Genomic DNA, 14,808 nt, shown 5'->3' with positions numbered 1-14,808 from the left:
AAATGTTTTCAGCTGCTAACTGTTAACTATAGTAATTTTGCCAATTGCATCAGTGTTCAGAGAAATGCCTGATGGATGGCCTGGGATTCAACTCATTGAAATTTAGAGACACATATATACAAAATACTATGAAGCAATAAAACATTTACAGACTTCATACAATAGTGGAGGACTCAACTTAGTCGGATATGTAACATCCAGTGGATGTTGAGAACTCAGAAAGATATCTACATGCTTGTTTGACTTGGGGATGGTAGATGACAGCAAACAAAGTTATGTTTTTTGTTTTCTATGTGTTTCTCTCACAGGGCGTGTCCAGGAGAAATACCCTGACCAGTCCCTTCAAGCCATACGCTCTGTGATACGAAAGAAATGCAACAACCTTTCAACTCTGTCCAAGAAAGCGACTGAAAAGAAGGATGTGTAAGAATTGGCTTCCAATTTGTTTTCAAGAGCCACTCGGATATTTTTCTATTTGTCCTGGTGTTGCTTAATTGTCAGTTGCTGTCTTTTCATCGACTTTTTGGCCAGGTTTCTAATTGTCTCTGTTCTCAGACTATTATTGTCAGCAAAAGAGTTCCTCACAATTCCAATGCTGGGGTTAAGTGTCATGTTTTTGAGTTTGTGCTGATTTTGACATTTGATTGCCATACTTGAAGGACAATTCCAAACCAAAACACATATGGCCTGAATCTCCATGTAATTTAGTAATGTCCCAAACTACCTGATACATTTGATTTGTTTCATAGTTGTCCAGTATTCCATTCTTCCGACAGGCAGATTCAGGCCATATGTGTTTTGGTCTGGAATTCTCCTTAACTTTTATTATTTTATGCCTTTAGAAATTGTCTATAATGCAACATATTTGTTTTTTGAAATGTGTACCCTTATATTTGTATTCAAGTTCAATACAGTAAATGTACCATGTGCTTAATACTGTCTTGGTGTTTCTTGATTGTAGTGTAAACTCAGTAAAATTTCAAGTGTACTTTAAGTATAGCCAAATGTTTATGTCAAGTATAAACATAGTATATAAGTAGTAAACTGATGACTATATTAATAGTATACTAGGAGTAAACCGAAATGTACTACAAGTGTGCTATAAGTAAAGTGCTAAGTAAACTTGGAAGTATATACATGGCATACTTGAGTATAGAAAGTAGTTTACTAAAGATATACTTTAAGTATACTAAAATGAACTAAATAAGTGGGTTAGAAGTATATAACTAGTAAACTAGCAGTATATAGATGAGTATACTTGCAGTATATAGATGAGTATACAAAAGTATAACAACAAGTAAACTAGTAGTTTACTCTACATATACTTCAAATGTACTAGAAGTGTAGAACTAGTATAGTAATGAGTATACTCAAGTAAACTAAAAGTTGTTCCAATTTAGTACATAGAAGTATTAAATAGTATACTTTCAAGTATACTTTCTAGTGTACTACAAGTACATTGTTATTAGTATACTTGCTATGCTTATACTTATACTTAAGTATACTTACAAAATGTACTTGAAGTATACTATTTTTTGCTAAGGGATGTGTCTGCTTCTAAATCTAAATACTGAATGAAGAAATTCAAAAACTGTCCTGGGTGTTCCCAAAAGCCTGATTAGATGCTAAAATGACAAAAAGTCATTTTGAAATTGGAATATCTCTTTAAGTTACTCTAGACCCCCGGGTGTGTTGTTATAAATATCCCCTACCCTGGCTGGGTCACCCACCATTCACAAAAAATGAAGCATAGTGTTGCAGTTGTCAATTATGTCAGCTCATTTCTTTGTCTCACTTGAAACTTAACATTTTCTGTTTACTGGAGAGATGGGGAGAGAAGGTTGCCGTTGAACATGACAATCCCTGCTACTGAGAAAAGAAATATTCCATAGCAATGGCATAGCAATGACTGTTATCAGAATATAGCGCTATTTAACACTTATTTGTTGTTACTCAACCTTTGAATATGTTGGGATTGTCATAATATTTTTTCCTCTTCATTCCAGGCATTGAACACCTGCAAGCTCTACAGGGACTTGTTGAGATGGTTGGGGACATGGAGATGGCAGATCCAATGTGAAAAGTTTAGGTGTTGGCCATTGAGGTGCAAGAGCTATATCCAGGTATGTATAAATGTATTATGGATTTTACATTTTTGATGATACGATTATAGTCCAGGTAAAAAATTGGGAGGTAGACGAACATGTTCAATTTACATTTCACACTACAGTGAGAAGATTAACTATCTTAACTATATCCCATACTACGCTTTGTGATCTGTTAGAGCTAGAACATGAAGTTTCCTTTAGGCCTGCTTTACACTGGCAGTCAAATCCAGCCTCAGATTGGAATCCGATTGGATTAAATGGTCACATGGAACCAATCAGATTCCAACCCGGATGTGACACAGATCTGATTCAGGCTGGGTTTGGCTGCCAGTGTAAACCAGGCCTATAATTAGATCTCACAATGGTCTGTTTCCATGGTCCACTTGAAGAGCAGAAACTTTGTGAAATGTGTTAATCATGGAATCTCTGTTCACTGGCTGTGGACTCTGTGTTCTCGTTGGAACAGGCAGCCATTCACCACAGTGCTAAGGACTGCAGTCGCCTGTCTCACCAGCTGTTTGACAAATTCTTCACAACTGAAGAACTGGAAGGATGCAGTTGTCACAGGGAGGCATGGTGTTGTTCCAGAGCTCGAGGGCAAACATATGCTGGACCCCACCCAAGTGGAAAAGATTCAAAGTAAGTTTATCTTACACTTGACTTGTGGGTTTTGTGAAGTATATTCAGATATACAGTATGATGTCACCATTGCATTGGTTATGTGGAAAATATGTGTCTGATACATTGTGCAGTAGTTAGTTAAGAAATGCAGCCCAGCTTCAACTTGATGTTGCAGTGGTGAGTCTCCCAGTCTAGTCAAATACTTTTTAATGTAATATTGTAACATCCCCCACTGACTGAGCAAAGGACCGAACATGGGGAAAACTAGCCCCATATAGAACCTCACCCTCCGCTGCATACCGTTGTGCTCCTCGAGATGAGGTCCTATGTGGATATCCCTGGGCTGCAGTAGAATGCCTCCACGCCGAGGTAGAGGTTCTATCCAAAAAGTAAAGGTAGTTCCATGCTCCCAGAGTATGATTTTCCATCCCGCGGTGCATAACAGTATGCAGCAGAGGTTCTATATGGGCGAGGGGAAAACATGTTTAATGTGCCATTATAGCTAATTTAATCTTCTCTGTCTCCAATCTTAAGGTACAGCACCGAAGCTGGATGGAAGGCAGTATCGGTGGAAACATCAAGACTGGTTGGACAACGCTGAGGTGATTCACCGCAAGGGGAAGAGCAGGCTGTTCTTCCTGAGAAGACTGGGATCGTTTAGCCACCAAACTGTTATGGCAGTTTTTTTATTTTATTAATGTGGAATAACGTGCTGGGGAGGAACTGAGCGAGTGACACCTTCAACTCAACAGACTGGTGAGGAAGGCGAGCTCCGTTGTTGGGTTCTCCTTGTAGGGGTGGAGGATTGACCAGGGTGCAAATGGCTAGAAAGCTGGATACAAACTTGAAGAAATCCTCCCACCCCCTCCACCTTCCTTGGATAGACAGAGGATCCGATAGATTCATCTACCCAGGACTGAGATGTGAGAGACTGGGAAAGTCCTTTGTGAATGTTATACAATGAGAGACACTGCGGTCGTTTGGACAACTGTAACTTAACTGGAATAATGACTGTTCCGCGGCTTTGCTGAGAGTCCAGCCCATGTCACTTCTGCTTTTTTGCACTGACCAATGGACATTTTGCATTCTCTGTAAGTATGTGCCTGTATGTTAATTACTGCCCACACAAAATGCCACACACACACACACACACACACACACACACAATGTGTGGCCATTAATGTGCCAGGCTACAGCAGTCGATATGTCGTCAGTTCAGTTTTCAAATGGAACATACAGTATCAGTGTCAGTTGAGTTCTGCTTGTATGTGAATAAATGCTAATAATGACTTCAAGATTGTGTGTTTCATTTTGTATTCCTGTAGGTATATATAGAGAGTATGGTATGTGTATCATTTAACACATATATGTACATGTATGCCACACATATATGTGCATGTAGCGTCACATATATGTGTGACATACACGCATGTATATGAGCGGCATATATGCCCATATATGGGCTGCTTACATGTACATATATGTGTGGAATATATGTGATATATATGGCCATATATGTGCTGGACATATATGAACATATATGTATATATATGCACATGTATGTACATATAGGCGCCAATTTTGGGTTATGTGCATATATGTTTATACATATATGTGGCATATATAAAAAAATATATGTACATATATTTTCTTTCCGCGTGGGCATCCTATCAATTAGATAGGATTTGGAGAGTTGGAGAAGCACACAGATTGTGTGTGTGTGTGTGTGTGTGTGTGTGTGTGTGTGTGTGTGTGTGTGTGTGTGTGTGTGTGTGTGTGTGTGTGTGTGTGTGTGTGTGTGTGTGTGTGTGTGTGTGCGCGCGTGCGCGCGCGCGTGCGTGCGTGCGTGTGTGTGTGTGTGAGAGAGAGAGAGAGAGAATCCGGAGCAAATCTTGCAAACCACTTGATAATCTCTCTCTCATAATACACTGCTACTGAAGAGCACGTAAAATTAGTTTTTGTTTAAAAAGAAAGTTTTCATTGTAACCAATGATTCAGAGATCCATTATATGGCAGGATTCACTTACAGATCGATTGGCAGTTCAATCAATGTCTCTGAACACAAACAAATTTCCTCCAGAACGGCTACTATGACAGCTGTCTGTGCTGTATAATAGAATGAGTTGAATAGAGAATTACCGGTAATATACAGAATGTAAATATAATTCATAGCCTGTCACCCTCTCCACTTCTCTCATCTATCAAACGCAAGACGCAAGAATACAAACACACAAACGGACGCTGGTACGCGCGCGCGCACACACACACACACACACACACACACACACACACACACACACACACACACACACACACACACACACACACACACACACACACACACACACACACACACACACACACACACACACACACACACACACACACACACACACACACGGACTCAAGATGCAACTGGTCATTTGTGAGTGGAGTAACGGTGAAATTAAATTTTCCCAACAGCGAACGCGGTGACGCGATACGACCCCTCCAAGGACAAAGTGAGTGGTATCAATAAATGAGATCAGGACAGCGACAGCACTGGTGTAATTTTATTATCTGTGTTCATTCCTTCGCCAAAGCTATGATGTGTTCCCAAAAATGTCCACATACTCACACATAACACACCACAGATGCACGCACGCTAACAAGGTTTAATCACATTGACTGATAGCACAAACCAGAGACATCTCTTCTAAAGCCACGGGGAATAGAACCTGAGGCGAATCAAATCCATTGATCATATTATGAACAGAAAACAGTGAAATCAATTAAAGCTGAAAGAAATCTAGCTGTAGTCATGGACTCAGACCTGAATTTAAACAGCCACATTAAGGAAATTGCAAAGTCAGCCTACTATCACCTTAACCACCTTCACCCTGGGGTCCCGATGAAAGACAAAACAAATAAATGCTCGCAGCACATCACGACGCGCTGTGTTGTGACTGTGAGCTTGTAGGGCCTGCTATTTTTTTAATTGATTAAAGGACTTGTGTCTCAGCAGCGTTTGGAAAAACGATGTCGATGCAGTCATGTGTGTTTTTACGGGTCTCCCAATAAGAAATCGAACAGGCGATAATCCAAGGGGTTCTCAACCTTTTTTTCTGGATAAGGGAACACTTGAAAATCCCATTACCTTACTTTACAGATATAAATTGTAATATTAAAAACATACATGTTACCACTTTAGCCCTATTTTATACCTAGGCCAGGGGTTTTCAAAGTGGGTGACGGGGCACCCTGGGGTGCCGCGACGGCAGTCCAGGGGTGCCGCGAGATCATTTGATAATATTTGGAATTTATTTGGACACTTGAAGAAATATTCAGTATCATTTTAAACTTGAAGTACAAAGTTATTTTCAGTCAGTTCTAACCAAAATGGCTGTTATCTCAACGTTTTCCTCGCAACATAATCACTAAGATATCGTCACTGTCAGGCAGAAACCTCTGTCGCAAAAAACTAGTGAAAACAGCCGATTTACAAGCACACAACGCCTCACGATGCGAGGCGTTGTGTGCTTGTAGATCTGCTGTTTTCACTAGTTTAGTGCATTTTATAGATGATAAATACAAAAAGAAAGGTTTTGGACATACAAGGTTTCCACCCGACAACGACGATATACATTTAAGGTGCTGGGAGTGAAAATTATAATGTAGAGGTGCCACGGATTAAAAAAATATTCATGGGGTGCCCTGAGACAAAAAAGTTTGGGAACCCCTGACCTAGGCTATTTGAAAATAGCCGATCTACAAGCTCACAACACGCCGCGATCTTTACATTGTCTCCGTCGGTCAAAGAATTGATTTCAAACTGCTATACGGTTGGTTAATAATGCATTGAATGGTTCAGAGCCAAAACACGTCTGGGACAAACTGAGCGTTGCTTGTCCATGTTTAGCTCTGATTATTCGTACAGAAAGCAGACATGTCCCAGACTGGGTCATGGACAAGCAGCGTTCAGTTTGTATGCGGTTCATACAGTATCTGGAACAAACTCCCTTCAGGTCTGCCAGAACTCTCAGTTCTTTTGAATCAAAGGAAAGCTAGAATACATTTACTACTGGTTTGCTGCTGCCTTTTGCTGAGGGTTTTTATTCACTTCCTGCACGACACTGTAACTCTAGCTCAGGGGTCTTCAATGTTTTCACGCCAAGGATCCCTTAGTTGAGAGAGAGATGAAGCAGGGACCCCCACAACCTTTTCATAGATTCCATATAGTTTCATCGTTTGACAGCACAATCATCAGTGTATTTTAGGATTCATGTCAATTTGTGTTTTCAGATATTTAACCACCGTCATTACCTAATAGCCGTCATTACCTAATAAACTTGACCTTTCACCCTGTACTTATAGTCTGCTCTTTTCCCACTCTACACCAAAGCTCTTTGCAGATCTACAAGCTCACAACGCCTCGCTGCGAGGCGTTGTGAGCTTGTAGATCTGCTATTTTTGGCAACAGTTCTCAGAATATGGACGCTAGGGTTCAAGTTGTTAATATAAAAAGGATTGGAAGATTTGGAGGACCCCCTGTAGTAACTAGGGGTCCCGGACCCCCTGTTGAAGACCTCTGCTCTAGCTTGTTTTCCCGTTTTAGTAACTCTCACTTTTGCCCTTTGTCTTAATGCTTTTCACACTCTCTGTGTAAAGAACTTTGAATATCCTGTCATCCTGTCATCAGGCATTGTTGCCGTAACGTGTAGGTGTGTTTTTTTTAATTCTTGCTATGCATTAGTCAGACTATTAAAGGCTTTTTAATTTTTCCACTAGAGTGCCTTGGTCTCATCATTTTTTTCGCATACATTTTGTCACCCATTTGTGCCAATGAGCACCACTTTTTTTCTACTTTGAATGTCGTTGTTTTTTAATTGTGCTGTACAAAATAAACATGCCTTGCTTTTCTTGGCTTAATGCTGAAATCACACCAGTAGCGTCGCCACTAGCCCATGATACTAAAATGTCAGGGATTACGATCGAGTGTGGCACCGAGTGCCGCGCTGCAAGCTTGTAGATCTGCTATTTTTGAAAAATCGTGAAAATGTGTGCCAAGAAACCTATGTTTTCATGTCAGTGATGCTCAAACTTTTTCATGTGAAGGACCCCCCATCTCAAAATATTTAGTTCCAGGGACCCCCCAGAAGCAAAATTTGAGTTACAAATGTTCACTTAAAAAATACGTATATTCAAAGATTTGCGCACATTTTCACGACTTTTCAAAAATAGCAGATCTACAAGCTCGCAGCGCGGCACTTGGTGCTGCGCTGTGAGCTTGTATATCTGCTATTTTTCAATAGCTAAGGTTACTAGGGCCCCTCCACCTTGGGCCATGGTAACTCAGTCCCACTTTCCTACCCCTTGTGACGCCCCTGCCTGTGCGCCTCACAGTCACCTCATAGCCTCAGGTTTCATTCTCTCTTTCTTTTTGTGTTCCGCTCCGTCTCTGTCAGTTTCTCTCCATTTCTGCCAAAGCATCGGCACGGCACGGCAATTTCACAACGAATTCATACGCTTTAGACCACGGGTGTCAACCTGTATCCGCCTCGCGAAAGGGGTCAAATCCAGCCTGCTGGGATCATTTATTGAGGAAAAGGGAAAGAAGGAATGAAGGAAAGAAGGAAAGAAGGAAGGAAGGATGGATTGATGGATGGATGGACGGATGGACGGAATACGTTTTCTCAGCAGCCAGGAAGTAAGCAGCTTAGTCACCCGGGAGAGACTCAGAGTAGAGCTATGGAAAGGAGCCAGTTAAGGTGTTTCGGGCATCTGGAATACGGATGCTTCCTGGCTGTCTGCCTATTGGTAAGAGGCCTTGGCGTGGAGCAAGGAACAAATGGGGGGGGGGGGGGATTATATCTCCACGCTGGCCTTGCAACGCCTCTGTATGGCGCGGGAAAAGGGGAAGTCTGGGATTCTGGATTGGAACTGTTGCCCCACAACCTGACTCCAGGTAAGTCAATGAAGATAGGCACAGGGCACCGTCTCTCTCCTTGCCGCTACAGTGCGCCAGACATCTAAAGGTAGCAGGTAATCACCTGCTGTGCGTCAACACCACCCATGAGGTAACCAACGCTGCTCTGAAGACCGTGAGGCAGGGAGAATAAGGGATCTTGTGGGAACGGCTAGGGGTTAAGTGACGGCTGCCCATGCCCTGTACACCTCATATAGGACATGTCTCTTCAAGGTACGAGTCTCAGGTTTCACTTTTAGCTTTCTTTCTGTGTTCCTCTCCGTCTCTGTCAATTTCACAACCAGTAGGGCTGTCACGATTATTACATTTTACATGACGATTAATTGTCGCTCAAATAATTGTGATAAACAACGTAGTTGTGTTTTTGTCGTTGACAATTCCATTTCTGTTTGGCTTGTAGGCTTTGAAGTTGCATTTGAAGATATGACACATAACCTAAATATACAAAGAAATGATATTTGACAACTTTATACTTAAAGGAGCTATAGTCAACTTTTTCTTGAAAAACGGATGCTAAAATAAAAATAATGTTTCGAAAATATTTTATAAAAAAATAAGCTTCATATATGTGTTTCAATAAAAAAATGACCACAAAAAGCGGAAAAATAATGATAACATAATCATTTTGGTCCTTTGTTTACATTTACAGGGTCCGAAAAATGTAAACAAAGGGCCAAAATGATTATTTTATCTTTATTTTTCCGCTTTTTGTGGTCATTTTTTAATTGAAACACATATATGAAGCTTATTTTTTTATAAAATATTTTCGAAACATTATTTTTATTTTAGCATCCGTTTTTCAAGAAAAAGTTGACTATAGCTCCTTTAAAACAGAACATTGATATAGTAGGGTCTCAAACCAAGGTTCTGTGACCATCCTCTGGCAAGGATGTTTTGATGATTGATTTGACCTCTATGGACCCTTTATAAAAGATTTAGCTCCCAGGTCCCTCGCAAAAATCCCAGGCTTTTTTGCTAGAAGCCGCTAGAGTTGGTGTCCCATTAACTTTACATTACAGGGAAAAAAGCAAAAAATTAATCTGCTTTAAGTAACATATGAGGTGTCAAACTAGGGGTTTTTCATGATTCTGAATCCATTGCAAGCATCTGTTTTGCACAAAAACATTCCTTGGGCTAAAAAACGGCCCCACAAGACTATGGTTTAGTGATGAAAAGTGATGAGTCATCACTTTTCACACCTTCGTGGGGGCTGTTTTAGCCCAATGAATGTTTTTTATGCAAAACAGATGTTTACAATGGATTTAGAATCATGAAAAACCCCTAGTTTGACCCCTCATATGTTACTAAAAGCAGATACCTGTACATGTTTTGCTTTTTTTCCCTGTAATGTAAAGTTAATGGGACACCAACTCTAGCGGCTTCTAGCAAAAAAGCCTGGAATTTTTGCGAGGGACCTGGGAGCTAAATCTTTTATAAAGGGTCCATAGAGGTCAAATCAATCATCAAAACATCCTTGCCAGAGGATGGTCACAGAACCTTGGTTTGAGACCCTACTAATAGTGGCAATAGCCGATCTCCAAGCTCACAACAGACGCGTTGTGAGCTTGGAGATCTGCTATTTCCACTACTTTTTTAAAGTGTTTGAAACTATATTAACATTTCTCAACATGGAAACGATTATGACGATTAGGCCTAACAAAATAAAACTTTGGTTTCCGGTTGGCTGTAATTTTTGGGCTGATTAGGTAGGGAATTTATTTTATTTTATTTTTTATTTTTATTTTTTTGTGGGCATGATGGGTAGCAAGGAATTTTATTTTATTTCCTCATGGGAAGGATGGGTAGGTAGTTTCTTTTTTTTTTTTTTTTTTTTTCCTATGGCAATGATCGATATGCTTCTTTTTTAATATATTCTGTTTTCCTGAGTTACCAATTTCTAAATCATTAAATGGTTCATGTACACTGCACTTACAAAATAGTGTCTGAAAACAACAAACAATAAACAATTGAAAACTTTGAATAGAATGTCCACACACTGGTTGAATACTTTTGAGTTTTAATTCAACTCTAAGTAAAGTACCAAAGTAAAGTGCTGTATCACTCACATACCAAAAATAAAATAAGAACATTCGAAAGTAAAAATTGAGCTTCGAATTAATTTATATTTAATTAAAACAAATCTGCCGCACTTCTCGCAAGATTCTGGGCGCATGTAACGTTAAAATGTGGCTGGTCTCGCGAGGCAGAAGTCTCCATTCGCCGCCGCAAAAGTGGGCTGATCTACAAGTCCACAATGCGTCGCTGATCCAATACGTTGTGGGCTTGTAGATTAAGGGTGCATGTTTAGCGACACCGTCATACAGCGAAGAATAAACCTCCAGCTTAACTTTCCCTTCACACTGACCGTCCTCCGCCTCGCAGAACACACACAGTGCTTTCACTGCTTTGCCTCCGAGTTAAACTAGCTCACGTTTTATCACACAATGTAACTTTAATTGATTCAGAATGATAACGAGTCAAGCTGAAACGGGCGACTCATTTGGTAGTGACGGGAAGGCAGACTGTTTACGAGACTTCTCCACCGAAAACACTATGTAAAGCATGGATTTCTTCTCTCACCGAGTCTCCCCTCACGCAGCCACGGTAACGGTAAAACTCCCTCCGTCACACTACTCTTGTAGACTACCTAATTTGGTTAAAACGAAAACATAATCCATTGGTGTGATTATAATTGCTCGTTTCGCGTCGTGAATTGTTCCACTTCCAACTTCCATCACAGCTGCTGTGACGCTTCGCATAGACGATGCGATGCTGCTGCTCTTGCTTTTACCAACGCCAGTCGCCAGGCACGTGCACACACACATCAAACGGGGCTTGAGCCCCTGCCCTTTTAAGAGAGAATTGTCCACCAAAGGGCCCTTTTAGAAATGTCAGCCCCTGCCTCTCTTAACATTCTCTGCACGTCCCTGACCAACGCGGTCCCTGACCAACGCGGTCCCTGACCAACGCGTCTCCTCGCGATGACGCTGAATAGTAAAACAAAACATTTGCGCACATGATATTTTAGACGAAAGAAAACTTTGATTAAACTTCGCGAATGTGGTCGCACCAAATATATTTTTTGTAAGACGTTTTTGATCGACTCGGTCGGATTTTGACTTAATTTTTTTATTTTCACTCCAAATGCCAATAAAATCATCTGGGTCGCACGTATTTAATAGGGTCGGTCGCCAACCGGAAACCAACATATTATTTTGTTAGGCCTTATGCAAAATAATCACGATTACCTCAAATAATTGCGATTAGACGATTATGTAATAATTGTGACAGCCCTAACAACCAATACGCACACTTAGACCAGGGGTGTCAAACTGCATCCATCTCGCTTAAGGGATCAAACCCAGCCTGCGGGATCATCGGATCATTGGGTGAAGAGAAACGAACAATCGATCAAACAAACAAGAAACTAACAAACAAGCAAACACATAAGTAGATGAATAACAGCCGATGCCAGACACTGTCTCTCCCCTTGCTGCTACAGTGGCAGACATCAGACAGAGGAGGCAGCGGGTAACGGCGCTGAGTGTAAACACCTCCCATGAGGGGACCCACTTAAGTCGTCTTGCCCTTGAGCGCCAGCACGGCTCTGAGAATTGTCAGAGGCAGAGAGAATCGGGGACCTTGCGAGAGAGAGCCATTTATTGCCATCGCTATATTGCTGACGAAAGCAACCGCTACTCTCTCATCACCGTACCGTGTCTGACTCTGGTGCTGTCCACACTAATGCGGATACATTTTTGCAAACAAATATTTTCCTTTTTGGGGGGATTTGGGGCTCTCATCCCAAGGCTCAGCCCGAGGCTTTGTATTTGATCGGTGTAACGAGGTTGGCAGGCTCGACTTCTGATATTTGCATGCATACGCTGTATTTTAATTATCCATGCACCGTGACATTGTGTGAATTCTAAACTTATATCGAATAGTTTAGTGATAACAAACTAATCGAGCAGATTTGGAAGGCACTGCTGGTTGGTTTGTGTGTGTGTGTGTGTGTGTGTGTGTGTGTGTGTGTGTGTGTGTGTGTGTGTGTGTGTGCGTGTGTGTGTGTGTGTGTGTGTGTGAGAGAGAGAGAGAGAGAAAGAGAGAGACAGAGAGAGAGAGAGAGACACAGAGAAAGACAGACGGAGAGAGACTAGAGGTCAGAGGAGGAGGTAGTTATCACTTCTCCCATAGACAGGCGAGAAGTGAGCACCCCTCCCCCTTACCTTAGCCCCACCCCCTTGTTTCCTCTATCTTGTACATATAGTGTTTTTATATTTGCGATATTATTTAATGTTTTTTTTACTTGCTATTTATTATGTCCATGAATTAAATACAGAGGGCTTCCAACGTAAAAAAAAAAATCGAACCTCTGTTCGAAGTGGAGCTGTGTGTGTGTGTGTGTGTGTGTGTGTGTGTGTGTGTGTGTGTGTGTGTGTGTGTGTGTGTGTGTGTGTGTGTGTGTGTGTGTATTGCAGTTGATGCTCAGGGCAGGCTAGACTCAACAGCACCTCTCTGGTCACCCAGGGTTACTACATACAGGCTACATACAGACCCACCCACCCACCCACATACCCACATACCCACCCACATACCTACACACACGGCCACGTATAGGGGAGCTTGTGTTCCACACAGCTCCAAAAACCCCGTAAAAGGTCTTATGTGGGATGTTCCTTTTAGGCAGGGTGTTTAACAGTACAGTAGTACTACATTTCAATTGTATTGACTATAATTTTCTCCATTTTTGTCTAATAAAATAATCAATCAATCACAAAACCAAGGTGGTATGTTCCCATGTTCTATCCCTCCTTCATAATTGCCTGTCTGTCTATCTGTCTGTCTGTCTGTCTGTCTGTCTGTCTGTCTGTCTGTCTGTCTGTCTGTCTGTCTGTCTGTCTGTCTGTCTGTCTGTCTGTCTACAGCTATTTTCCTCTCAGGGACAAACGGTCCACCTTGCGCTGGCATTGGAAGAGAGTGGGCACAACAGACCCTGCTTCTTGTTCCGGTTCATGTTCCCATATAGCTTCATTTGATTGGCAGCAATCTGCAGCAATCAATCAAACGAGCCAACCAAACCTGCCAATCAAATGAAGCTATATGGGAAGATTAACTGCAACAGGGAAGAGGTATGCCACATTGCCACCTTCTGAAAACCCAGGACTGCAGTTAATATGCACAGAGCCTATTAGACCATCTGTTATTAGACTCACACTCAAAAGGCAATACGACGTTCATTATTTACATACCAGGGTCAGACTTTGAGAATGTGTCCACATCCAGCAGGTTCCTAGAGAAAGAAAAAGGAAAAACAGGTATGAGGAAAGTCTAATGGGGGTGCGTGGGTCATGTTGACTGACCACATACTGACACAGTGACATATTGTGTGTGTGTGTGTGTGTGTGTGTGTGTGTGTGTGTGTGTGTGTGTGTGTGTGTGTGTGTGTGTGCGTGCGCGCGTGAGAGAGAGAGATAGAGATACAGAGACTTCCAGTAAAAAACAATAAAAGATAAGTTATAAACCGTTAATTTAAAAGGTATAAAACACAGTTTATGTGAAAAGAATATTCAGGGTTTTTACTTCCTGGGCTACTGGCACGCACATGCACACACACAGACACACACACACACAGACACACAGACCACCTACAAGGAGCAATGCTATAAAAACACATGTTTAGATGATGTGCCTTTTCAGTTTCGCAAATAATATTTCATTTCACATTTCTGCTTTCATTCTCTGGCACACATTCCCCTAAGATGAGGGTGAGTCACTGCAATATTGAACTGCGTCCTGATAAAATGTCAAGTGCCTGCGACGTGAGTCATGTTAAGGTGAACACAATTCCTTTAAGCTCATAAAATAGAAGACGAAAAGAAGGGTCCTTAACGCCAACTTCATTTGTAATGTCACCTCACAGGTTTTAAAAAGTTAATTTTGTACAAGCTCCCGAGCCCCATCATTTGTAATTTTTAGGAAAGTTAAGAGGAGGTAGAAAGAAAGATAATGGATAACGGGTCGGATGTTCCTGATAAAAGAATGATGTATGAATTCTTATATGACGCGATGTTAAGATGACCCTGTTCATTTTCAAAAGAGTAAATAAACTTTCAT

At 41.3% G+C, this 14,808-nt stretch overlaps 1 protein-coding gene across 1 annotated transcript in view; it reads right to left on the bottom strand.

Annotated features, from left to right (window-relative positions):
* The window catches only part of LOC308291670 (copine-9-like), a gene marked incomplete at both ends in the record, with an annotated part of 206,115 nt that overhangs the window by 184,430 nt on the left and 6,877 nt on the right, over positions 1 to 14,808 (bottom strand). The window contains one exon of the mRNA XM_080733750.1: positions 13,944 to 13,984. Within this exon, the coding sequence (XP_080589876.1) occupies positions 13,944 to 13,984 (41 nt within the window). The remainder of the gene's footprint in view (positions 1 to 13,943; positions 13,985 to 14,808) is intronic.

The sequence above is a fragment of the Nannobrachium achirus genome, assembly GCF_963921795.1.
Source record: "Nannobrachium achirus genome assembly, chromosome: 9".
Taxonomy (NCBI): Eukaryota; Metazoa; Chordata; class Actinopteri; order Myctophiformes; family Myctophidae; genus Nannobrachium; species Nannobrachium achirus.
The sequence above is the reverse complement of the archived record's forward strand: the minus strand, read 5'-3'. Positions and strand labels throughout refer to the sequence as shown.